At 44.6% G+C, this 25,672-nt stretch overlaps 1 protein-coding gene across 8 annotated transcripts in view; it reads left to right on the top strand.

Annotated features, from left to right (window-relative positions):
• The window catches only part of PJA2 (praja ring finger ubiquitin ligase 2), a 244,142-nt gene that overhangs the window by 95,256 nt on the left and 123,214 nt on the right, over window positions 1-25,672 (top strand). For 2 of the 8 annotated variants that reach the window (XR_011257399.1, XR_011257400.1), the window contains exon 10: window positions 18,877-19,025. The exons of 4 other annotated variants lie outside the window; for them this stretch is intronic. Coding sequence is in view for 1 of the 4 variants with exons in the window: in XM_069592662.1 (XP_069448763.1) it covers window positions 18,877-18,951 (75 nt within the window). In the remaining 3 variants the exon portion in view is untranslated. Of the gene's footprint in view, window positions 1-793; window positions 2,415-18,876; window positions 19,399-25,672 lie in introns of those variants that run through there. 2 more of the 8 variants (XR_011257401.1, XM_069592662.1) reach the window with 2 other exon arrangements.

The raw sequence follows: 25,672 nt of genomic DNA, 5'->3' as shown, positions 1-25,672 counted from the left end.
GCTATCTGCCACCCTTCTGTCTTATTCCTCGGTTTCTTTAGAATTTGATCAGGGAAGACGGGTGCTGTTTATTCAGACACTCTCACAGTCCCCAGTAGTAAGCATTCGAAGTCAGTTACTGGCTTCCCTGATGGCTCAGCAGTAAAGAATCCGCCTGCCAGTGCAGGAGTTGCAAGTTTGATCCCTGGGTTGGGAAGATCCCCTGGAGGAGGGTGCAGCAACCCACTCCAGTATTCTTGCCTGGGAAATCCCACGGACAGAGGAGCCTGGTGGGCCACAGTCCCTTGGGTCGCAAAGACTTGAACACACGGAGTGACTGAAAACAACAAAGGTTAAATATTATAATTTTATAAGCTATCAGGTTACTTTTTTTTTTTTTTTACTGTTGAGGTATAATTGACATGTAACATCATGATAGTTTCAGGTATGCAAGATAAGGACTCACTGTGGGTATACGTTGCAAAGTAATCACCACTGTAAGTCTAGTTAGCATCCATCATCATACGTAGTTACAAAATTTATTCCTTACGATGAGAACTGTTGAGGTTTGCAAATATTTTCTCCCATTCAGTACATTGTCTTTTCATTTTGTTGATGATTTTCTTTGTTGTGCAGAGGATGTGGGATTTGATGTAATCCCATTTGTCTATTTCTACTTTTGGAGTCAGATCCAAAACATCATGGCTAAAACTAAGTCAAGGAGCTAACCACTTATGTTCCTTCTAAGAGCTTTACGGTTTCAGTTCTTATACTCAAGCCTTTAAATCCATTCTGGGTTAACCTTTCTGTATAGTGAAGGTGGCGCCAGCGGTGAAGAACCCGCTGCCAGTGCAAGTGAAGCAAGAGACGTGGATTCGATCCCTAGGTTGGAAAGATCCCCTGGAGAAGGCAATGGCAATGCACCCCAGTATTCTTGCCTTGGAGAATCCCATGTGCAGAGGAGCATGGTGGGCTACAGCCATGGCCTCGCAGAGCCAGACGCGGCTGAAGCACCTTAGCGCGCACATGTGCGTCGTGTCAGCTGTTGGCCCAGTTTCATCCGTCTGCGTGTGCTGTCCTGTGCTCCCAACACCGTTCACTGAAGAGACTGTCCTTTCCCAGCGGCATCTGCTTGACTCTTTTATCGCGAATTTATTGACCACATATGCATGGTTTTGTTTCTGGGCTCTCTTCTGTTCCATCGACCTATTTATGTGCTTGTTTGCCAATCAGATACAGTTTTTATTTTGTTTTATTTATTTATTTATTTATGGCTGTGCAGATTCTTTACCACTGAGCCTCCAGGGATGCCCCCAATACTATTTTGATTACTACAGTTTTGTAATATGGTTTGAAATTAGGGAGCATATGCTGCCTCCCTCACTCTCCTTCAGATTTATTTTAGCTGTTGAGGGTCTTTTGTGGCTCCATACAGATTTTAGCACTGTTTGTTCTACTTCTGTGAAAAACGTCATTGGACTATTCAGAGACTGCATTGGATCTCTAGATTTCTTTGAGTAGCATGGACATTTAACATTGTCAATTCTTAGGAGCACAGATGTCTTTTCATTTGTTTGTGTCTCGGTTTTGTTCATCGATGTCTCATACATTTTACTGTGCAGGCCTCTCACTTCCATGGTTAGATTTGTTTCTGGGTATTTTATTCTTTTTGATGCAATGCTAGGTGGGGTTATCTCCTCCATTTCTTTCTGATAGTTTATTATTAGATTATAGAATCGCAGGAGACTTTTGTATACTGATTTTATATCCTTCAACTGTACTATACTCATTGATTAGTTCAAGCCGGTTTTTTTGTCTAATAGGGTTTTCTGTATATATTGTCACGTAATCTACCAATAATGACAGTTTTAATGTTTCCTTTCTGGTTTGGATGCCTTCATTTATTATTTATTTATTTATTTTTGCCTAAATGCTCTGGCTAGGACTTTCAGTACTATGGTGAGTAAAAGTGGCCTTGTCTTATTTCAGATCTTACAGGAAAAGCTTGCAGGTTTTCAGCATTGACTATGATGTTAGCTATGGACTTGTCATTTATGGCCTTTATTATGTTGAGATACGTTCTTCTATACCCACTTTGTTGAGACTTTTTATCATAAGTCGATATTGAACTTTCTCACATTCTTTTTCTGCATGTACTGAGATGATAATATGGGTTTTTATACTTCATTTTGTTAATATGGTTTATCATGTTGATTGATTTATCAATGTTGCATCATCCTTCTATCCCTGGAATAAATATTTGATCATGGTGTATGACTCTTTTAATGAATTGTTGAATTTAACTTGTTAATATTTTCTTTAGAATATTTTAATCTATGTTCGTTAGTGATATTGGCAATAATTTTCTCTTTGTGTTCTTTTCTGGTTTTGGTATCAGGCTAATGCTGGTGTTATTAAATGAGTTTGAAAGTGTTTTCTTTTTTGTTGTTGTTGTTTGTTTCTTCAAAGAATTTCAGAAGGATTGGTATTCATTCTATGAATGTTTGGTAGAAGTCTCCAGTGAAGCCATCAGGCTCTGGACTTTGGTTTATTGGACGGTTTTCAATGATCAATTCAATTTTGTTGCTAGTAATTATTTTGTTCATCACCGAAAGATGAACTCCCCAGGTCGGTAGGTGCCCAATATGCTACTGAAGAAGAATGGAGAGACAGCTACAGAAAGAATGAAGAGGCTGAACCAAAATGAAAACAATGCCCAGATGTGGATGTGACCACTGATGGAAGTAAAATCTGATGCTGTAAAGAACAATATTGAATAAGAACCTGGAATGTCAGGTCCATGAATCAAGGCAAATTGGAAGTGGTCAAACAGGAAGAGGGCAAGAGTGACCGTGGACGTTTTGGGAATCAGTGAAGTAAAATGGACTGGAACGGGTGAATTTAACTCCAGTGACCATTATATCTACTACTGTGGGCAGGAATCCCTTAGAAGGAATAGAGTAGCCATCATAGTCAAAATAAGAGTCCAAACTGCAGTACCTAGATGCAATCTCAGAAGCGACAGAATGATCTCTGTTTGTTTCCAAGGCAAACCATTCAATATCATGGTAATCCAAATCTGTGCCCCACCCAGTAATGCTGAAAAGCTGAAGTTGAATGGTTCTATGAAAACCTGTAAGACCTTCTAGAACTGACACCCCAAAAAAGATGTCCTTTTCATCATAGGGGACTGGAATGCAAAAGTAGGAAGTCAGGAAATACCTGGTTCAGTTCAGTTCAGTTGCTCAGTCGTGTCTGACTCTTTGTGACCCCATGAACCACAGCACCCCAGGCCTCCCTGTCCATCACCAACTCCCAGAGTTCACCCAAACCCATGTCCATTGAGTCAGTAATGCCATCCCACCATCTTATCCTCTGTCGTCCCCTTCTCCTCCTGTCCTCAATCTTTCCCAGCATCAGGGTCTTTTCAAATGAGTCAGCTCTCCGCATCAGGTGGCCAAAGTATTAGAGCTTCAGCTTCAGCATTAGTCCTTCCAATGAATATTCAGGACTGATTTCCTTTAGGATGGACTGGTTGTATGTCCTTGCAGTCCAAGGGACTCGAGAGTCTTCTCCAACACAACAGTTCAAAAGTATCAATTCTTCGGCACTCAACTTTCTTTATAGTCCAACTCTCACATCCATACATGCCCACTGGGAAAACCATAGCCTTGACTAGATGGACCTTTGTTGACAAAGTAATGTCTCTGCTTTTCAATATGCTGTCTAGTTGTTCATAACTTTCCTTCCAAGGAGTAAGTGTCTTTTAATTTCATGGTTGCAGTCACCATCTGCAGTGATTTTGGAGTCCAGAGAAATAAAGTCAGCCACTGTTTCCCCATCTATTTGCCATGAAGTGACAGGACTGGATGCCATGATCTTACAAATACCTGGAATAACAGGCAAATTTGGCCTTGAAGTACAGAATGAAGCAGGGCAAAGGCTAATGGAGTTTTGCCAAGAGAATGCACTGGTCATAACAAACACTCTCTTCCAACAGCACAAGAGAACTCTATACATGGACATCATGGTCAATACTGAAATCAGACTGATTATATGCTTTGCAGTCAAAGATGGAGAAGCTCTACACAGTCAGCAAAAACAAGGCCAGGAGCAGATTGTGGCTCAGATCATGAACTCTTTATTACCAAATTCAGACTTAAATTGAAGAAAGTAGGGAAAACCGTGAGACCATTAAATCAAATCCCTTGTGATTATACAGTGGAAGTAACAAAGAGATTCAAGGGATTAGATATGATACAGTGCCTGAAGAACTACGGTTGGAGGTGTGTAACATTGAACTGGAGGCAGTGATCAAAACCATCCCCAAGAATAAGAAATGCAAAAAGTCAAAATGCTTGTCTTAGGAGGCCTTACAAATAGCTAAGAAAAGAAGAGAAGTGAAAGGTAAAGGAGGAAAGGAGAGATATACCCATTTGAATGCAGAGTTCCAAAGAATAGCAAGGAGAGATAAGAAAGCCTTCCTCAGTGATCAATGCAAAGAAATAGAGGGAAACAGTAGAATGGGAAAGACTGGAGATCTCTTCAAGAAAATTAGAGATACCAAGGGAACATTTCATGCAAACTTGGGCTCAATAAAGGACATAAAGGGTATGAACATAACAGAAGCAGGAGATAATAAGAAGAGGTGGCAAGACTATACAGAAGAACTATACAAAAAAGGTCTTAATGACCCAGATAACCACGATGGTGTGATCACTCACCTAGAGCCAGACATACTGGAGTGGGAAGTCAAGTGGGCCTTAGGAAACATCACTACGAACAAAGCTAGTGGAGGTGATGGAATTCCAGGGGAGCTATTTCAAGTCCAAAAGGATGATGCTGTGAAAGTGCTACATTCAATATGCCAGCAAATCTGGAAAACTCACCAGTGGCCACAGGACTGGGAACGGTCAGTTTTCATTCCAGTCCCAAAGAAAGGCAATGCCAAAGAATGTTCAAACTACTTCACAATTGCACTCATCTCACACACTAGCAAAGTAATGCTCAAGATTCTCCTAAGTCAGGCTTCAACAGTTCATGAACCAAGAACTTCCAGATGTTCAAGCTGGATTTAGAAAAGGCAGAGGAACCAGAGATGAAATTGCCAACATGTACTGGATCATAGAAAAAGCAAGGGAATTCCAGGAAAACATCTACATCTGCTTCATTGACTTTGCTAACACCTTTGACTGTATGGATCACAATAAACTGTGGAAAATTCTTAAAGAGATGGGGATACCAGACCACCTGACCTACCTCCTGAGAAATCTGTGTGCAGGTCAAGAAGCAACAGTTAGAACCAGACTTGAAACATCTGACTGGTTCCAAATCAGGAAAGGAGTACGTCAAGGTTGTATATTGTCACCCTGCTTATTTAACTCATATGCAGAGTATATCATGAGAAACTCTGGGCTGGATGAAGCACAAGCTGGAATCAAGATTGAAGGGAGAAATATCAATAACCTCAGGTATGCAGATGATACCACCCTTATGGCAGAAAGTGAAGAGGAACTAAAGATCTTCTTGAAGAAGGTGAAAGAGGAGAGTGAAAAAGCTGTTTTAAAATTCAGCATTCAAAACACTAAGATCTTGGTATCTGGTTCCATCACATCATGGCAAATAGATGGGGAAACAATAGAAACAGTGAGAGACTTTATTTTGGGGGCTCCAAAATCACTGCAGATGGTCACTGCAGCCATGAAATTAAAAGATATTTGCTCCTTGGAAGAAAAGTTATGACCAATTTAGACAGCATATTAAAAAAGAGACATTCCTTTGCCAACAAAGGTCCATCTAGTCAAGGCTATGGTTTTTCCAGTAGTCATGTATGGATATGAGAGTTGGGCCATAAAGAAAGCTGAGCACCAAAGAATTGATGCTTTTGAACTGTGATGTTGGAGAAGGCTGTTGAGAGTCCCTTGGACTGCAAGGAGATCCAACCAGTCCATCCTAAAGGAAATCAGTCCTGAATATTCATTGGAAGGACTGATGCTGAAGCTGAAGCTGAAGCTCTGATACTTCGGCCACCTGATGCGAAGAGCTGACTCATTTGAAAAGACCCTGATGCTGGGAAAGATTGAGGGCAGGAGGAGAAGAGGGTGACAGAGGATGAGATGGTTAGATGGTATCACAGACTCGATGGACATTAGTTTGAGTAAGCTCTGGGAGTTGGTGACGGACAGGGAGGCCTGGTGTGGTGCAGTCCCTAGGGTCACAAAAGTTGGACACAACTGAGTGACTGAAGTGAATTAGTCTGTTTAGGTTTTCCAATTTTTCATAATTCAGTCTTGGAAGATGACGTGTTTCTGGGAAGTTGTCCATTTCTTCTATGTTGTCAAACCTGTTGGCATATAATTATTTGTAGATATCTCTTCATGATCCTTTGTATATCTGTGATGTCTGTTGTAACATCTCTTGTTTCATATGTGACTTTATTGAATCCTTTTTTTTTTTTTGATGAGTGCAGCTAAAATTTTGTATCTTTCAAAGAACCAGTTCTTAATTTAATTCATCTTTTCTTTTCTCTTTTTAGTCCCTATTTCATTCATTTTCACTGTTATTTCTTCCTTCTACGATTTTGTCCTTTTTTGTTTTTTTCCTGGTTACTTGAGATGTGAAGTTTGTTTGAGGTTATTTTTAACTTTGAGGTGCATACTTACCAGTATGAACTCTTTTGGAACTGCTTTTGCTGCATCCCATAAATTTTGGTATGTTGTGTTTCTGTTTTCATTTTTCTGAAAGTGTTTTTTGATTTCTCCATTGACACACTAGTTGCTCCGTATCATGTTGTTTAATCTCCACATGTTTGTGGAATTTCCAGTTTAGTCTTGTAATTGACTTCTGGTTTCATAGCATTTTGATCAGAAAAGATGTTTGTTATGATTTTAGTCTCTTTAAATATATTAGGATTTGTTTTGTGACCAAACACGTGCTCTATCCTGGAGAAAGTCTCATGTGCTCTTGAGAAGACTGTGTTCTCCTTCTTTGGGATGAAATGTTCTATATGCGTCTGCTGTGTCTACTGTGTCATTTAAGGCTGATACCCATTCACTGATGTAAGTGGGGGATTAAAGTCCATTACTGTTACTGTACTGCTATCTGTCTCTCCGTTAGGTCTACCAATATTTGCTCTATAGATTTAAGCTCTCCTATGTTGGAGGCATAAATATATTCAAATGTCATATCATTTTAAAATATTTTTAAATGTCAATCATTGTTGGCTTAACCCCTTTATAATATGCAATGCCCACCTTTGTCTGTGATTACAGTCTTTGTTTTAAAGCCTATTTTGTTGAATATAAGGATGCCACCTCAGCTTTCCGCTGCTTTCCATTTTCATGGAGTATCTTCTGTGTCTTCACTTTTAGTCTGTGTGTGTCCTTACGTTTGGTATGAGTCTCTTATAGGCAGCACAGAGATGCACAGAGATGGGCTTCATCTTTTAAATCCGTGCCGCCGGTCTGTGTCTTTCGATTGAAGAATGTAGCGCATCCTGGAATGTGCTTGTTGACGGGCGCACACTCAGCCGGCTCGAAGCTGGTTTCTGGTTGTGCTTGTTGACGGGCGCACACTCAGCCGGCTCGAAGCTGGTTTCTGGTTGTGCTTGTTGACGGGCGCACACTCAGCCGGCTCGAAGCTGGTTTCTGGTTGTGCTTGTTGACGGGCGCACACTCAGCCGGCTCGAAGCTGGTTTCTGGTTGTGCTTGTTGACGGGCGCACACTCAGCCGGCTCGAAGCTGGTTTCTGGTTGTGCTTGTTGACGGGCGCACACTCAGCCGGCTCGAAGCTGGTTTCTGGTTGTGCTTGTTGACGGGCGCACACTCAGCCGGCTCGAAGCTGGTTTCTGGTTGTGCTTGTTGACGGGCGCACACTCAGCCGGCTCGAAGCTGGTTTCTGGTTGCTCTGCAGCCCCTCTCTGGCCCTTCCTTCTGCTCTCGCTCTGTCCCTCTTCGGTCTGACGACTCTTGAGTGCTACGCTTCGCTTCCCTTCTCATTATGTGTTGTGCATTTACTGTATTTTTTTGCTTTGTGGTCACCATGAGGCTTACGTGTAACAACCTGTATTTGTAACGGAATATTTTAAGTTGGTAACAGCTTAAGCTTGAACATGTTCTAAAGCCCTGCATTGTTCTCCTCCCCTACCACATTTTGTATTTTTGATGTCAAATTTTTATCATTTTATATATCCCTTAAATAACGTCTGTGTGTGCATGTATGCTATCACTTCCATTGTGTCCAACTCTTTGTGACTGTATGGCCTACAGCCCTCTGTCCATGGGGTTCTCCAGGCAGAAATACTGGAGTGAGTTCCATGCCCTCCTCTAGGGGATCTTCCCAGCCCAGGGGTCGAACCTGCAGCTCCTGCATTGCAGGCGGATTCTTTATTGCTGACCCACCAGGGAAGCCACAGTTTTAGTTATTTTTGTTACTTTGTCTTTTAATTTTTATACTAGCTTTATAAGGGATTAATCTACTACCCTCAGTATATATTTACTCTTATCAGTCAGATTTACACTCTCACAGGTTTTCTTGTTATTATTTTGTCTCAGCTTAGATAAGTACTGTATCATTTCTTTTAAGGTCAGTTTAGTGATGATGAACTTTTGCTTGTCTGAAACCCTTTATCTGTCCTTCAGTTCTGAATAATAACTTTTCGAGACAGAGTATTCTCGGTTGGAACTGTTTTCCTGTTAGCCCTTTAAATATATTAATATTATGCTTCTGGCCTGCAAAGTTGCTGCTGAAAAATCTGCTAACAGTCTTATGGGAGTTCCCTTGTGCATAAGAAGTTGCTTTCCTCTTGAAGCTTTTAGATTCTCTTCTTGTCTTTAATCTTTGACATGTTAGTTATAATGTGTCTTGGGCCTCATTGGGTTCATCTTATTTGGGTCTTTAGGCTTTCTGGATCTGGATGTCTGTTTCTTTCCCCAGATTAAGGAGTTTTTCAGCCACTGTTTCTTCAGGTGATTAAGGAAATGGCAACCCACTCCAGTACTCTTGCCTGGAAAATTCCATTGACTGAGGAGCCTGGTAGGAAGTCCATGGGGTTGCAAAGAGCCAGACATGACTGAGCGATTTCACTTTCTCTTCTCTTACTGGGAGTCCTATAAAGCAAATGTTTGATGTTGTTCCAACAGCATCTGCTTGATGTTGTTCCATAAATCCCTTATCTTCACTTTTAAAAAATTCTTTGCTGTTCTGATTGGGTGAGTTCCATGCCCTGTCTTCAGGTTGAGCGATCCTTAGTTCTGCTCCATCTCGTCTTCTGCTGAGCCCTCTCTGCTGTATCTCTCAGCCCAGCTGTCGTCCCCTTCAGCTCTGTTGCTGAGCCCTCTCTGCTGTATCTCTCAGCTCAGCTGTCGTCTCCTTCAGCTCTGTTGCTGAGCCCTCTCTGCTGCATCTCTCAGCCCAGCTGTCGTCTCCTTCAGCTCTGTTGCTGAGCCCTCTCTGCTGCATCTCTCAGCCCAGCTGTCGTCTCCTTCAGCTCTGTTGCTGAGCCCTCTCTGCTGCATCTCTCAGCCCAGCTGTCGTCTCCCTCAGCTCTGTGATGTCTGTTTGGTACCTTCTCACGCTTTCTGTCCCTCGGTTGAAGTTCTCACTGTGTTTATCCATTCTTCTTTCAAGTTTAGTGAACAACTTTTTGACCATGACTTAGGACTCTTTATCAGGCAGATTGCTTGTCTCCTGTTAACTTTTTTTTTTTTCCTGAGATTTTATCTTAGTCTTTCTTTGGAACACATTCCTGTGTTTTCTGACTTCTCTTGGCTGTTTGTTTCTATGTATAGATGAAACCGCCACCTCTCCCAGTTTTGAAGGCATGGCCTAGTGTCAGAGATGAAGCTTATTCACCCTTGTCCTAGCTCTTGGCTGTCCCTTGAACCTTTGAGATTCTCCACGTGGCCTATTTTACTTTTTGCTAGCTCTCAGTTTTTGAGGGTGTTCCAAGACCTGTCAGGGTCCCGAGAGGTGGAATCACAGCACCTAGATTCAGGCTGGTTGGATGCCACGCCTTCAGGCAGCAACTTTAAAGTGTGTGAATATGTTACGCAAATACGAGTCCCGAGGCACTGCAGTGGTTTAGCCCTCCTGGCCACTGGAGCAGGCACCCTGGCGCGTCTCACCTCTCGGTGAGTTTGTTGTCTCAGCCTCTCTGACCCACTTCAGTGTGGCCTTTTTCTCATTTCCCACATGTGCAGGAGTTGCTCAGCTAGTTTTCAGACCTTTTTCTGAGGAAATTGTTCCGCGTGTGGGTGTAGATCCGGTATGTCCGTGGGAGGAGGTGAGTTCAGGATCTTGGTGAATTGCCGTCTTGAGCCACCTCCTCAGGTTGCACGTTATGTTCCATTTTTCTCCTTCCTTTCCATTCCCAAAAGCTTATAAGCTCTTCTCTGAGCCCCGCAAGATGCCTGGAATTTTTTTGTTTTGTTTTTATGATTATTCCAGAGACTTGGACAACAGCACAGAAAGAAACCCCCTTCCTTCTTAATGCCCTTCAGTAGATTTTGAAAGTTCTTGGCTTCCTAGCCCTCAGCTGCTGTGCTCTAAAGGCCCACAGGCTGAACCTGTGCCTGGGCCCTGACCTGAGGGGAAGATGATGGGAGAGATGTATTCACAGGTTAAAAACCAAGATGCCCAGAAAGAAGGGCATTAATTCAAAATGTCAAGGGTTATAGGAATGAAGGTATTCAACACAGCAAAACTGGAAGCAAACGACATGTTCACTGAATATAAGAAGGACATGATAAAGTAAATCGTCATTAAACCGATTGATAAACCGAGATGGAGCACTTTGCCCTTATGTTAGGGAGGCCAGCAGGATACATGGAATAAAATAGAGAGGCGAGGAGGCAACCCTATTTTATAAATGTGCACTTTATGGTAATACCTGAGGAACATTTGGATCAGAAAAGGAAATGGGAATAAAGTGATAATGAATAATATGTTCGAGTAATTGGATTATTATATTTCCTGTTGCTTTACTTTATATTACCTTAATATGATTTAATAAGTGCTTTCTTTCTGAGGGAGGCTCAGCCATTGCCTTTCTCCCAGCAAAGTGCAGCCTGAGTCACGGCTGAGTCACGGCTGAGTTATGCCTGAGTCACACCAAGCAGTCTTGTCTCCTGTGACACCCTAGCTCTTTTGTCTCTAATTTGTTGTTCCTCAAAGTATGCTTTTTGTATCATTTAAAACAGCCTTTGGGGACGGAGCTGTGGAATTTGCCTTGTAAGCAAATTCCTGGGTGAACCTCATACTCACTAAAATTTAGGGCAAAATAATTTTTTAGGCAAACACCCTCAAGGAAAAGCACACAGGGATTTCCGTGACCTGTTTTATCTCTTAAAGCAAAATGAATCCCCTGGAATTATGCCGTGCAAGTGTGTGTGTGTGTTTAAAGACTCGGTGAACAGAGTGTTGCTATCCTCAGATCTTTCTTTAGAAATTTTAATCTATAATTTAATAATTTTCCCCTGGAATGTTGTCTTCTGGGCAAGCTGTCCCGTCATGGGACTGCTGTGTGCTCTCCCTCCAGTTTGAGGCCTGCCTTTCAAAGATAGGACCGACCGCTGAGGACACAGCTCACTTTGATTCCTGATCTCAAGAAAACAGCCAGCGTGAGACTCTGGAGCCCTAAGGCTGGCCAGGCGGTGTCCGCGTTCCTTGTGTCCCTGCCGTGCCCAGAAGCATGCAGTCGTCAGCCCACGGCTTCCAGGCCTCGCTGCCCGGTCCGGCAGGGAGCCCGGCGCAGCGCCGCGGGCAGGCAGCTCCTCTGGCGGGGGCCGCTCTCGCCCGCCAGAGACCCACCCAAAGAGCGGCGCTCCCTCAGGGCAGGCGCTGAGAGCCGCAGGCGCTGCCCAGCCACGCCAGCCTCTCACCTCAGAGCGGGAGGGCGGCTTCCGTCGGGGCAAGAATTTCTCCAGTCTTTTCCAGGAACGTAGGACATGAGCAAGCATGTTTTCTAAGACCAGCGAGGCCTTTCCTGGGGGCTTGGGGCTCTCGCGTCCTGCTAAACCGCAGCCCCCATCGCGAGAATGCAGCGTCCCTCACCTCCTGTGTGTGTGGGCTATTCAAAACACTCATGCTTTCCTTTATAATCATCTGTAATTCCTGTCCAGGATAAAATAATCGTCTGGATTTTCACAGAATTCATGAATATTAATCAAATCACTAATAACCCCCTCTCCTAAACAGTAGGGTTCCATTAAGTAGCACACTGAACACAAGGTCTAAATTTATTTTCAGAGCTTTGAAGATAAATCAGGAAGCCCCCCACACCATGATCTCTCCTGTAGCAAAGGAAAAGGAAGTTTGAGGGTCCAGTTGCCAGGGCAGCCAAGGAGGCCAGGGCCCTGGGCCGGGAGGTCCTCTGCAGCTTCCTCTATGAGGAACACTTAGTTGGAGAACCAGGCTGAGGCTCCCCCAAGGCTGGGCCAGTGGTGGTCGTTGCCTAGGCCTGTTGTCTCCCTTGCCCGTGAAGGGGAAAAACACTTTATGTTGGGATCTGATTCTTTAAGAATGCATGCTCTGCCATGTCTGAGTCTTCACTGCCTATTGTACTGTAGCCCACCAGGCTCCTCCGTACATGGGATTTCCCAGGCAAGAATACTGGAGCGGGTGGCCATTTCCTTCTCCAGGGGATCTTCCCGACCCAGGGATTGAACCCGTGTCTCTTGTGTCTCAATGTATGTATTGCTTCTTTAAAGCCATGCGTCATCCCTTCACCCATTACCTTCAGCAAGAAGCTTAAGCGAGGACCAGACCACTACTGGAAACCCTCAAAACTTCCTTCTCTTTCTTTCTTTCCAATCAAACAGAATGGTTCACTTTTCAGTATGAAAGCGATTGTTTAAAGCGCAAAAAGTTTCCTTTAAAAAATCGAAAGCTCCAGTCTTCCTTTTTCCTCCCTGCACTGCAGTTTGTGCAGAATGAGGAAGGCCCAGGCGCCAGGGTGGGGGGGCCCTGAGGTCCACGTGGGTGCGGCGTCCGAGGAGGGGGCTGGCATCTCCGGCTGAGCCAGTGCACCAAACCCCAGGGTGGAGGCCCCCAGGAGTGCGGGTGGGGGTGGCATCTCCGGCTGAGCCTGGTGCACCAAACCAGGGTGGGGGCCCCAGGAGTGGAGGATGGGGTGCATCTCAGCGCTGAGCCAGTGCACCAAACCCCAGGGTGGAAGCTCCCAGGAGTGCGGGTGGGGGGCATCTCCAGCTCAGCCAGGTGCCACAAGCCAAGGTGGGGCCTGCAGGAGCAGAGGGGGCCCTGCAGAGAAGGGCGGTCTGAGCCCAGGTTGAGGTGTGTCTGCCAGGGAGCACCGGACCAAGCTGGGTGAGGAGGGCGTCCACACAAAGGCGGCCCTGTGTAGGAGCAGAGCCCACGAAGAAGAGAGGGCAGGGTGTCCCCGGTGCTGCAGAGACCAGTGATCCCTTGCACAGGGAGGCTGCATATACCAATGATATGGAACCCAGACTTTTTTCCTCTCGGGGAGGGAGTTGCAAATGCGGAGAGGAAGAAAGGAAGGATCAGCTGTCTGGTGCTGCCTGGACTTGGGTGGGTCAGTGGGAATCGTGGTTCTCTGTACACACAGGTGCAGGAATACAGGCGGCAATGCAGCATGTGCACGCATACACACATACTTTGCCTGCCTTCATCCAGTGAGACGCGGGGAGCAATGGTGGTCCCGGTACCCGGGTCTCGGTCTCAAAAAGCCACCTGCCACTAAAAGAGACCAGGGCTTACTGGAGAAATGGCTGATCTTAGGTCTGGGCTAGGGAAAGTACAGAGTTTCAGGAAGTGATAGTGATCAGAGATTGATGGTCACAAAGATGCAAAAAGTGGCTCCCACTGGCAGATGGAGGACGATTTGTGCATCAGAATAAGTAACGCTGGTGAAAGACTATAATGCATCAAAGGAAACACAAAACTATAGATCAGGAAACAAAGAAGTGAGAGTTTGGTTAAAAATAGTATAATTACACTATTTCAGAGTACTTCTCCATAAAATGCTTACTGCAGAAGGGAGAATGGTGACTTTGCAGTGGAAACGTCTGGCAGATACCACCTCATCCAGGGGCCAAAGTGAACAGACGCCATCCATCAGGAGACAAGTAGAGATCCGTGCCGCCTGATAAGAGGCCTTCAGAAGAGCTGCTGTGATAGCCCAGCTGAAAACGCATAACATGAGCCCAGCTACACATCAACATCAGGAAAGCCCAAGTTGAGAAACCCTCCAAAGACAGCTGACCTGTCACCTTCCAAAGGTTCAAGGTCAGGAAAGTCAGAGAAAGTCGGGGGAATGGTTCCAGACTAGAGTCTCAGAGACAGGATCACAGAATTCCGTGTGCGGTTCACAGTGAGTTCTGAAGAAACGGGTCCCGACTCGACAGGGTCTTGGAGCCAGGATCGCTGGAGGCCGCGAGCGGTTCAGAGTGCGGTCTGGGGAGGAGGGGGCGTGCCGCGCTCTGGCTCCTCCAGGCAGTGCCTGACACAGTCGCTACCGCAGCCACCTCCTGTGTTTTGTCGGAATCGGGAGCGGTCTCTTGAGTAGCCTCCCCACAGCCCAGCTTGGTCATGCCCGTTACTTTTCCTGTCACTGTGGCCTGAAGCACGTGGTGCAGGAACCGGCCAGGCCTGATCCGGGGTCTGGGCGCCCCGGTGGAGCTGCGCAGACTGGAGTGGGGAGAGGCGGGCCCGGTGGAGACCGGTGCGCAAGGAGGGAGCGGCGGTGAACTCTGGGGAGACGGATGTGCGAAGACCCTGCACATCTCTTTTGAAACTCTTGACTCACTTTCACCATCGTGCGATGTTTGAAAATCTGTGATCTGAATAAGCTCTTGGCAGTTTGGTGGTGGAAAAATAATCCCTTCCTATTGTCGGTTTCCCAATATTTCTATCCAATTTGAGTATAAATCCTGGCATACACTTGAATTAGTAAGCAATGCTTTGCTCCCCCATACACATTCAATTGTTGTTCATATGTATTTTCATATCTGTAAGGAAGCCTGGTTTGGTTTGGAGTCCAACATATTTGTTTTCCCAGAGCCCTTTAAAAATCGAAATTTCTCTATGGCTGAGAAAATAGGTGGTAAGTCACTTTCACAGTTTCTGTGTCCTGGCCTCTCATTATAACTGACTCTTTCAGCTGTCTCATAGATTTTTCCTACAATGAGATAGACTCTATTTACTTACAGATGCTAAATAAAAATATATAAGCTATTTTCCTACAATCCTGGGCCTTAGCCCATCCACTATTGAGTATTATCATTTAAGATTTTATGAGTTCCTGGTCTTATATTTATATCTTTAATCCATTTTGAGTTTATTTTTGTGTGTGGTGTTAGAAAGTGATCTAGTTTCATTCTTTTACAAGTGGTTGACCAGTTTTCCCAGCACCACTTGTTAAAGAGATTGTCTTTCATCCATTGTATATTCTTGCCTCCTTTGTCAAAGATAAGGTGTCCATAGGTGTGTGGATTTATCTCTGGGCTTTCTATTTTGTTCCATTGATCTATATTTCTGTCTTTGTGCCAGTACCATACTGTCTTGATGACTGTGGCTTTGTAGTAGAGCCTGAAGTCAGGCAAGTTGATTCCTCCAGTTCCATTCTTCTTTCTCAAGATTGCTTTGGCTATTTGAGGTTTTTTGTATTTCCATACAAATCGTGAAATTATTTGTTCTAGTTCTGTGAAAAATACCGCTGGTAGCTTGATAAGGATTGCATTGAATCTATAGATTGCTTTGGGTAGTATACTCATTTTCACTACATTGATTCTTCTGATCCATGAACATGGTATATTTCTCCATCTATTAGTGTCCTCTTTGATTTCTTTCATCAGTATTTTATAGTTTTCTACATATAGGTCTTTAGTTTCTTTAGGTAGATATATTCCTAAGTATTTTATTCTTTTCGTTGCAGTGGTGAATGGAATTGTTTCCTTAATTTCTTTTTCTACTTTCTCATTATTAGTGTATAGGAATGCAAGGGATTTCTGAGTGTTGATTTTTATATCCTGCAACTTTACTATTGAATGGGAGAAAATAATAGCAAATGAAGCAACTGACAAACAACTAATCTCAAAAATATACAAGCAACTTATGGAGCTCAATTCCAGAAAAATAAATGACCCAATCAAAAAATAGGCCTAAGAACTAAATAGACATTTCTCCAAAGAAGACATATGGATGGCTAACAAACACATGAAAAGATGCTCAACATCACTCATTATTAGAGAAATGCAAATCAAGAGCACAATGAGGTACCACTTCACACCAGTCAGAATTGCTGCGATCCAAAATTCTATAAGCAATAAATGCTGGAGAGGGTGTGGAGAAAAGGGAACCCTTTTGCACTGTTGGTGGGAATGCAAACTAGTACAGCCACTATAGAGAACAGTGTGGAGATTCCTTTAAAAATTGCAAATAGAACTGCCTTATGACCCAGCAATCCCACTGCTGGGCATACACACCGAGGAAACCAGAATAGAAAGAGACACATGTACCCCAATGTTCATCGCAGCACTGTTTGTAATAGCCAGGACATGGAAACAACCTAGATGTCCATCCACAGATAAATGGATAAGAAAACTGTGGTACATATACACAATGGAGTATTACTCAGCCACTAAAAAGAATATATTTGAATCAGTTCTAATGAGATGGATGAAACTGGAGCCGATTATACAGAGTGGAGTAAGCCAGAAAGAAAAACACCAATACAGTATACTAACACATATATATGGAATTTAGGAAGATGGTAGTGATGACCCTGTATGCGAGACAGCAAAAGAGACACAGATGTGTAAAGCGGACTTTTGGACTCTAAGGGAGAGGGAGGGGGTGGGATGATTTGGGAGAATGGCATTGAAACATGTATACTATCATGTAAGAAATGAATCGCCAGTCTCTGTTTGATGCAGGATACAGGATGCTTGGGGCTGGTGCACAGGGATGATCCAGAGAGATGATATGGGGTGGGAGGTGGGAGGGGAGTTCATGTTTGGGAACTCATGTACACCCGTGGTGGATTCATGTCAATGTATGGCAAAACCAATACAGTATTGTAAAGTAAAATAAAGTAAAAATAAAAATAAAAAAGATTTTATGAGTTCAAGCTTACACTGTTTCAGTCGTATCATACCAGATTCCCCCATCCTGAGTCCCTTTTATTTGTGATGAATAGATAAATAAGTGAGACACAGATTCTTTGAGTCCAGCAAAGGAGGTTCTAAAGAGCTTTAAAAGTGAAACTGATGCTGTCAAAGCAGTTTCCTGTTTCCCCCTGTATTTTCTGTTACAGGAATATTGTGTTGAGATCATCTTCACAGAGTTTTAAATATAAAATTAGCACTTAGTAAGTAACAAAGTTTTAGCTTTGAAGATGTCAAGGTTTGGAATAACTGTATTAAAGGCCAGTTCAGAAAACCCACTTGCTCTGTCCACATCAGATATTGTGTGTCATTTTCTATCTTTCTGGTTCTGGTATTTGCAGTGATTTTAGTCATAATTAGTAATACACGAAGATAGTTACTAATGGTGTTTCAAATCCTTAGAAACAGACTCAGCGGGGTGCCCAGTGTTTCTCTGATGACTTACACAAGCATCCTTAAATCTTCTATACAGTGTCCTGCCTCTCCTGAAAGAGCAAACTTGAAAATATTTAGCTTCTCAAAACAAGTTTCCAGAGGTTGCTGGGAGGTAGATTGGTTGGAAGAGATGGATTAGCTACCCACATTTCAGTACTAATTACAATAACAGGTCCCCTTGACACCTCCACCCTCTGGCTTAATTGTATTCCTTACAGATAGTTTGGCCCAGACAAAGTCAGAAATCAGAGGTTGTGAGTGCTGGAAGCAGCTTTGGAGATCATGCGAGAGACCTCACACTGATGGTGTGAATGTTTTTGAGGAAATATCTGAGCAGACCCCCTGAGAACATGCACATTAGAACATGTGTGCAGGACTCCTGGGATCCCCAAAAGTGGAGCTGGGTTTCTTGAGCTTGGAGGGTCATTGAAATAAAATGACTTGCTCAAGACCATAGTACAAGCTGATGGACTCAGGACCTGAGCCTGAAATTCTCCGGAGTCCAGCCACCCCCGAGCTCATTATCTAGGGCCCTGCTGCTACCCAGTTGGTGTGGGGGCTTAAAAGAGAACTAACGCCTAAGGGGCCTGACAGCCATAAAGTCACTCTCTGCTCAACGTGAAGCTTCAGAGTTCTTCCCAGTTAACCAAAATTTACTCAACTGGTAGCGAACAGTTCTACTCCGCGGAGGCCATCACTGGCTCCATATCTCTGAACCTGACCAGAAAATCCCCGTTCAATCACTCTGCTACACTTAATGTTACTTCCCACCAATCACATAAATGTCTGGTTTTTGGACTCCAGGATACAGAACATCCAGCAATGTGCTGCTAATGCAGGGCAGGTAGACTGCAAAGTGAAAATGCAGATCTTGTGAAGATGCAAGGTCAGGAGGTTGACAGAAGTGTGAACTGCTCAGAGTCACGTGTGCTAACAAGGCTTTGATAAATGACGCCTGTTGGAGTCCGACTGATTGACAGCTGAGAGGCGAGGAAGCCCAGAAGGCTGACCGGCTAATAAGCCCCACATTTGGATGTGAAAGGGTGTGAGGAACCCTCAGAGAGGCCATTTAACATGTTTTTGTTAAATGATCCTCTCTGCACTGACCCTGTGAGCCATCAAGAGTGAAACGAAATACAGTGTACGCTAAAGTACAGTTCTGTTGGGAAGTTATACCGAAATCTGCACGGGTCTTAATTTCCCTGAATCCCGTGGGAACTTGCTTTGTTTGCGTCATTTATTGTGAAATGTTGGTCCCTGTTTTATGTAAGTTCGTTTTAAATCGCTGGTTTCTTTCTCGTATTCGTTATCCTTCGATTAGGAACATATCCTGCGTTTCATCCTAACCTCACGAAGCAGGAGCTGCTTTTGTGTCTTGATCTTCACATCTGCCTGATTCCGAGTCACAGAGTTCCTTGAGAACCGTCATTCTGCAACCCTCCTGCGAGGATTTTTCGGTCAGGCTCATAGGTATGGAGTGTCAGTGATGGCCTCTGGGGAATAAAGTTGTGCTACAAACTGAGTAAATTTTTATTAACTGGGGAGAACTTTTCCGAAACTCCATGTGCAGTGTAACTCAATACTGTTTTGAAAAATGGGAATGTCATTGAAACCAAAGGGCATGGACATGAAAGAGATGAATCCTGGATTATTTATTGAACGCCTCTCCTAGACAGAGTTTCATAAAGTCCTATGTGGTTTCAGTAATTTGTAACTATGCATGTTTCTGCTCCTAGACCTTTCAATCATTAATGATTCTGCAGCATAAAATATCCTCCAAGACATTTTAACTCTGTTCAGTAATTAATCTAAAAAGGAACTATAAAATTAACCTTTATAAGTAGATTGTTTGGGTTTATCCAGCAGCATGGAATTACTGTTAATGTGAACAGTTGATCCATTTCTTATTGGGACGGAACCGTGGCCATTAACTTTAGGGCTCATATTAGGCATCTCTCCTCTGTGTTAGCTGTTCTTGGTTTCTCCTCCGACACTAAAGCTGAGTACCAATGGTACAGTAGGGCTACTGGTACGGTGACTATATAATTTATCTGAAATATTAGTGCTCTGTCATGTCCAACTTTTTGCGACCCCATGGACTGTAGCCCACCAGGCTCCTCTGTCCATGGGATTCTCCAGGCAAGAATAGTGGAGTGGGTAGCAATTCCCTTCTCCAGGGGATCTTCCAGACCCAAGGATTAAACCTGGGTCTTCCGCATTGCAGGAGGATTCTTTACCGTCTAAGCCTCCAGGAAAGCCCATGATTGACCCAAACTGGGGCATTAGTGAGAGGGGTGCTTTTAATATAGACACCAGGACAGCAGCTGTGCACAGGGTTTAAGTTACCCCAGTCCAAAAGAATGTGTGGCCCCATGCCTGCTGGTGGCCTGTTTGCTGCTGTTGCTCAGGAACCAGGGCCCCCTGCCCCTTGTTCTTACAGAGCTCCTGGTGCACACACAGCCCCTCCCCTGGGAGCCGGGTCTCAGCTCATCAGTGCACACTGTGCCCAGGGACAGCTTCTCCAGGAGGCAGGCTTTGCTGTCAGAGTCTGCACAGGGTCCCGGGCCCCCGGACACTCAGCTCTCTTCCTTCCTCATTGGTTGAGGTCTTTCTAAGAGACCAAAGCTGCAGGACATTCCAAGTGTGAAAACAAACACACCTCACTTAACCATGGGACACTGAGCTCTGGGCGTGGGTGTGCGTGAGAGAGAGATTTAGATGTAGAAAAGGGTTTAGAAAAGGCAGAGGAACCAAAGATCAAATTGCCAGCATCCGTTGGATCATCGATTAAGCAAGAGAGTTCCAGAAAATCATCTACTTCTGCTTTATTGACTATGCCAAAGCCTTTGACTATGTGGATCACAGCAAACTGTGGAAAATTCTTAGAGATGGGAATACCAAACCACCTGACCTCCCTGGTAGCTCAGACGGTAAAGCGTCTGCCCACAGTGCGGGAGACCTGGGTTCAATGCCTGAGTCGGGAAGATCCCCTGGAGAAAGAAATGGCAACCCACTCCCGTTTTCATGCCTGGAAAATCCCATGGACCAGGGAGCCTGCTGGGCTACAGTCCATCTGGTCGCAAAGAGTCGGACACAACTGAGCAACTTCACTTCACTTCACTTGACCTGCCTATGCAGGTCAGGAAGCAACAGTTAGAACTGGACAAGGAACAACAGACTGGTTCCAAATAGGAAAAGGAGTCTGTCAAGGCTGTATATTGTCACCCTGCTTATTTAACTTATATGCAGAGTACATCATGAGAAACGCTGGGCTGGAAGAAGCACAAGCTAGAATCAAGATTGCCAGGAGAAATATCAATAACCTCAGATATGCAGATGACACCACCCTTATGGCAGAAAGTGAAGAGGAACTAAAAAGCCTCTTGATGAAAGTGAAAGAGGAGAGTGAAAAAGTTGGCTTCAAACTCAACATTCAGAAAACTAAGGTCATGGCATCTGGTCCCATCACTTCATGGCAAATAGATGGAGAAACAGTGGAACTAGTGACAGATGTTACTTTTGGGGGGCCTCCAAAATCACTGCAGATGGTGATTGCAGCCATGAAATTAAAAGATGCTTACTCCTTGGAAGAAAAGTTATGACCAACCAAGATAGCATATTCAAAAAACAGAGACATTACTTTGCCAGCAAATGTCCACCTAGCAAAAGCTATAGTTCTCCAGCAGTCATGTATGGATGTGAGAGTTGGACCAAAAAGAATGCTGAGTGCCAAAGAATTGATGCTTTTGAAGTGTGGTGTTGGAGAAGACTCTTGAGAGTCCCTTGGACTGCAAGGAGATCCAACCAGTCCATTCTGAAGGAAATCAGTCCTGAATATTCATTGGAAGGACTGATGCTGAAGCTGAAACTCCAATACTTTGGCCATCTGATGCAAAGAACTGACTCACTGGAAAAGACCCTGATGCTGAAAAAGATTGAAGGTGGAAGGAGAAGGGGATGACAGAGGATGAGATGGCTGGATGGCATCCCCGACTCAATGGACATGAGTTTGAGTGAACTCCGGGAGTTGGTGATGGACAGGGAGACCTGGCGTGCTGCAGTTCATGGGGTCGCAAAGAGTTGGACACGACTGAGCGACTGAACTGAACTGAACTACTGCTTGGAAGAAAAGTTATGACCAAACTTCATAGCATGTTGAAAAGCAGAGACATTACTTTGCCGACTAAGGTCCGTCTAGTCAAGGCTATGGTTTTTCCAGTGGTCATGTATGGACGTGAGAGTTGGACTGTGAAGAAGGCTGAGCGCTGAAGAATTGATGCATTTGAACTGTGGTGTTGGAGAAGACTCTTGAGGGTCTCTTGGACTGCAAGGAGATCCAACCAGTCCATTCTGAAGGAGATCAGTCCTGGGATTTCTTTGGAAGGAATGATGCTGAAGCTGAAACTCTAGTACTTTGGCCACCTCATGCGAAGAGCTGACTCATTGGAAAAGACTCTGATGCTGGGAGGGATTGGGGGCAGGAGGAGAAGGGGACGACAGAGGATGAGATGGCTGGATGGCATCACGGACTCGATGGACGCGAGTCTGAGTGACCTCCGGGAGTTGGTGATGGACAGGGAGGCCTGGCATGCTGCGATTCATGGGGTCGCAGAGTCGGACACAACTGAGCGACTGAACTGAACTGAAAGGATAAAGAAAGAAATGCACCATGCTGATTATTTTTCTTTCTGAGTCACAGTTCATCACCATGAATTCATTCATTGATTTAAACATTTAAGGTGCCCAGTGTTATCCATGGTGCAGTGGCTTATTAGTAGCGTTGCATAAGATGCTGAAAGTTTGTAGCCCTCATGTGGGTGGAGAGTAAATAGACAGGAAACGATGTGTAGTGATGTAAGATAAGGTGATGTTTTATTTATTTTGAAAATTTTTAAAAAATACTGCAGGGGTTTCTTTTTTAAATTCTGTTTTATATCCCTGGTGGCTCAGTGGTAAAGAATCTGCCTACAGTGCAGGAGACATGGGTTCGATCCCTGGGTCAGGAAAATCCCCTGGAGTTGGGCATGGCCATCCACTCCAGTATTCCTGCCTGGAGAATCCTCTGGACAGAGGAGCCTGCTGGGCTACAGTCCACGGAGTCGCAAAGAGTCAGACACGACTGAGCAGCTGAGCATGCTTGCATTCTACGTTGGAGCACGGTTGATTAACAGTGTTGTGTTAGTTTCAGATGTGCAGTAAAGAGATTTAGTTATATATACGTCTGTTCTTTTACAGATATTTTTCCAGATGCTTTTTCAGACACAGATATTTAGGTTATTACAGAGTGTTGAGTAAGTGCCCTGTGCCATAGAGTAGGTCCTTGTTATCTGTTTTAAAGGTAGTCGTGTATGTATGTTAATCTCAAACTCCTAACTTATGCCCCACCTTACCTTTCCCATTTGGTCAACATATGTCTGTTTTCTAAGTCTGTGAGTCTGTTTCTGCTTTGTAAATAAGTTCACTTGTATTTTTTAAAGAGTCTGCAAATAAGTGGTGTCAAATATTTGTCTCTATCTGACTGACTTCACTTATGCTAATCTCTGGATCCATCCATGTTTCGGCAGATGGCATTGTCTCCTTCTTTTTAATGGCTGAGTAATATTCTATTCTACGTACGTACCGCACCTTCTGTATCGCTCTTCTGTCAGTGGACATTTAGAATGCGTCCTCGTCTTAGCTGTCGTAACCAGCACTGCGGTGAACGTTGGGTTGCAGGTCCCTTTTAGCCATGGTTTTCTCCAGATATATGCCCAGGAGGGGTGTTGCTGCACCATCCTGTAGCTCTGGTTTTAGTGTTTTAAAGAACTGCTGTGCTGCACTCCATCGTGGCTGTACCAGTTTGCGTTCCTGCTGCCGCCGCTGCTGCTGCTAAGTCACATCAGTCGCATCTGACTCTGTGTGACCCCCTAGACGGCAGCCCACCAGGCTCCCCCGTCCCTGGGATTCTCCAGGCAAGAACACTGGAGTGAGCTGCCATTTCCTTCTCCAATGCATGAAAGTGAAAAGTGAAAGTGAAGTCGCTCAGTCGAGTCTGACCCTCAGCGACCCCATGGACTGCTCAGGACCCCCAGGCTCCTCCAGCCATGGGATTTTCCAGGCAAGAGTGCTGGAGTGGGGTGCCATTGCCTTCTCCGGTTTTCGTTCCTACAAACATAAGAGGGTTATCTGGTTCCCTCTTCACACCATCTCCAGCATTTATTGTTTGTAAACTTTTTGATGATGGCCATTCTGACTGATGTGATATCTCTTTGTGGTTTTGATTTCATTTCATTTTCTTTTCATTTCTCTAAATAATTAGCGATGCTGAGCATCTTTTCATGTGCCTCCTGGCCATATGTCTCTTCTTTGGAAAAGTGTCTGTTTAAGTCTTCTGCCCATTTTTTGATTGTTTATTTGATATTGAGTCACATGAGCTGCTTGTATACTTTGGAGATTAATCCTTTCTTGCTGGCATTATTTGCAAATATTTCCTCCCATTCTGTGGGTTGTCTTTTCATTCTGTTTATGGTTTCCTTTCCTGTGCAAAAGCTTTTGAGTTTATTGGGTCTCATTTGTTTATTTTTGCTTCTATTTCCATTACTCTAGGAGAAGAGTGACATTTCAGAGGTTGATTGTGGGCTGTTATGGGACATGGTCAGAAAGGACTCTTGGACATTTCTGTTGAGACTGAGCAAGAAAAGGAACCTGTTTGCGAGGACCTGTGGGGCCAGGATTCTAGACAGAGGGAGGGTTTGGAGCAGCAGCCATGGTGGGAGTCACATAACTGACTCGAAGAGCAGAAGGGAAGCGGCCGTGGCTGGAGCAGGGCGAGGAAAGGGCGGCTGGGCAGAGGCCCAGTCAGCCGCGGCAGAGGCTGGGCCAGCGCCCACAAAGCACAGTGATATGGCACCAGAGGGCTTTAACCAGACGTCTCACAGGTAGCGCCTCTGCGTGCCAGTGCACAAGGAGACGCAGGCAGCTCACACTGTTCTACAAGTCAAGCAGCTTCTTAAAATAGGGGAGCGGTTCTAGCTGCTAGTCATCTGAGAGCACCCGGGGGTGTTATCAAGAGAAATGTTTAAACCCAGGTCAGACACCATTGCCAAATCCTTTTCTGTCATTAGTATTTAAGGTTAGCAGCTTAGAGTCTGAAGTCAGAAACACTTGGCTTTGAATCCCATCTTCTCTGGCATTAGATGTGTTATCTTAGGACATGCTACCTCTTGGAGTTTCATTTATCATCCATAAAGTGTGGAAAATAACATCCATCTCAGCAATGCCATCATAAGGCTTCAGTGAGATATTATATGTAAAATGCCTGACCCAGTACAAGTACCCAACAAGCAGTATATGGATTTAGTTTTACATAGTCCTGGGATTCACTGAGACGCTACTCCCCAGGTGCTGAAGTGGGGACTGAGGGCTTCAGGACTACCCCCTCCCTGGCCCAGCCCAAGTCCTGGTATTGTTCAGTCACGTAGTCGTGTCTGACTCTTTGGAGCCCCATGGACTGCAGCCCACCAGGTCCCTCTGTCCTTCACTATAACCCAGAGCTTGCTCAAACCCATGTCCATTGAGTCCGTGATGCCATCCAACCATCTCACCCTCTGTCGTCGCTTTCTCCTCCTGCCCCCAACCCCTCCCAGCATCAGGGTCTTTTCTTCTAGTGAGTCAGCTCTTCACATGAGGTGGCCAAAGTACTGGAGTTTCAGCTTCAGCATCAGTCCTTCCAATGGATACCCAGGACTGATCTCCTTCAGAATGGACTGGTTGGATCTCCTTGCAGTCCAAGGGACTCTCAAGAGTCTTCTCCAACACCACAATCCCAGAGCATCAGTTCTTCAGGACTCAGCCTTCTTTTTGGTCCAACTCTCACATCAGTAAGTGACTAGTGGAGGAGGCCTACTAAAACCCTCTTATCCTCCTACCACGCCCTTCCCTCAGGGCCCCTGCTGACCACCCCTCCTCTAACTCTTTTCAGTGTTACTGCTTGGAGCTGAGCTCCCTGAGAGAAGGAAGTATTTATCAGTCTTCACCAGTGTTGCCAAGGTGCTTGGGAATCTATAGAAGGTGCTTAACAATGCATGCCTGATGAACAAGAAAATGAATAAAGAGAGAAACCGGAGCATTTGGTTGGT

Source organism: Ovis canadensis, chromosome 5 (genome assembly GCF_042477335.2).
Source record: "Ovis canadensis isolate MfBH-ARS-UI-01 breed Bighorn chromosome 5, ARS-UI_OviCan_v2, whole genome shotgun sequence".
Classification (NCBI taxonomy): domain Eukaryota; kingdom Metazoa; phylum Chordata; class Mammalia; order Artiodactyla; family Bovidae; genus Ovis; species Ovis canadensis.
The sequence above is the reverse complement of the archived record's forward strand: the minus strand, read 5'-3'. Positions and strand labels throughout refer to the sequence as shown.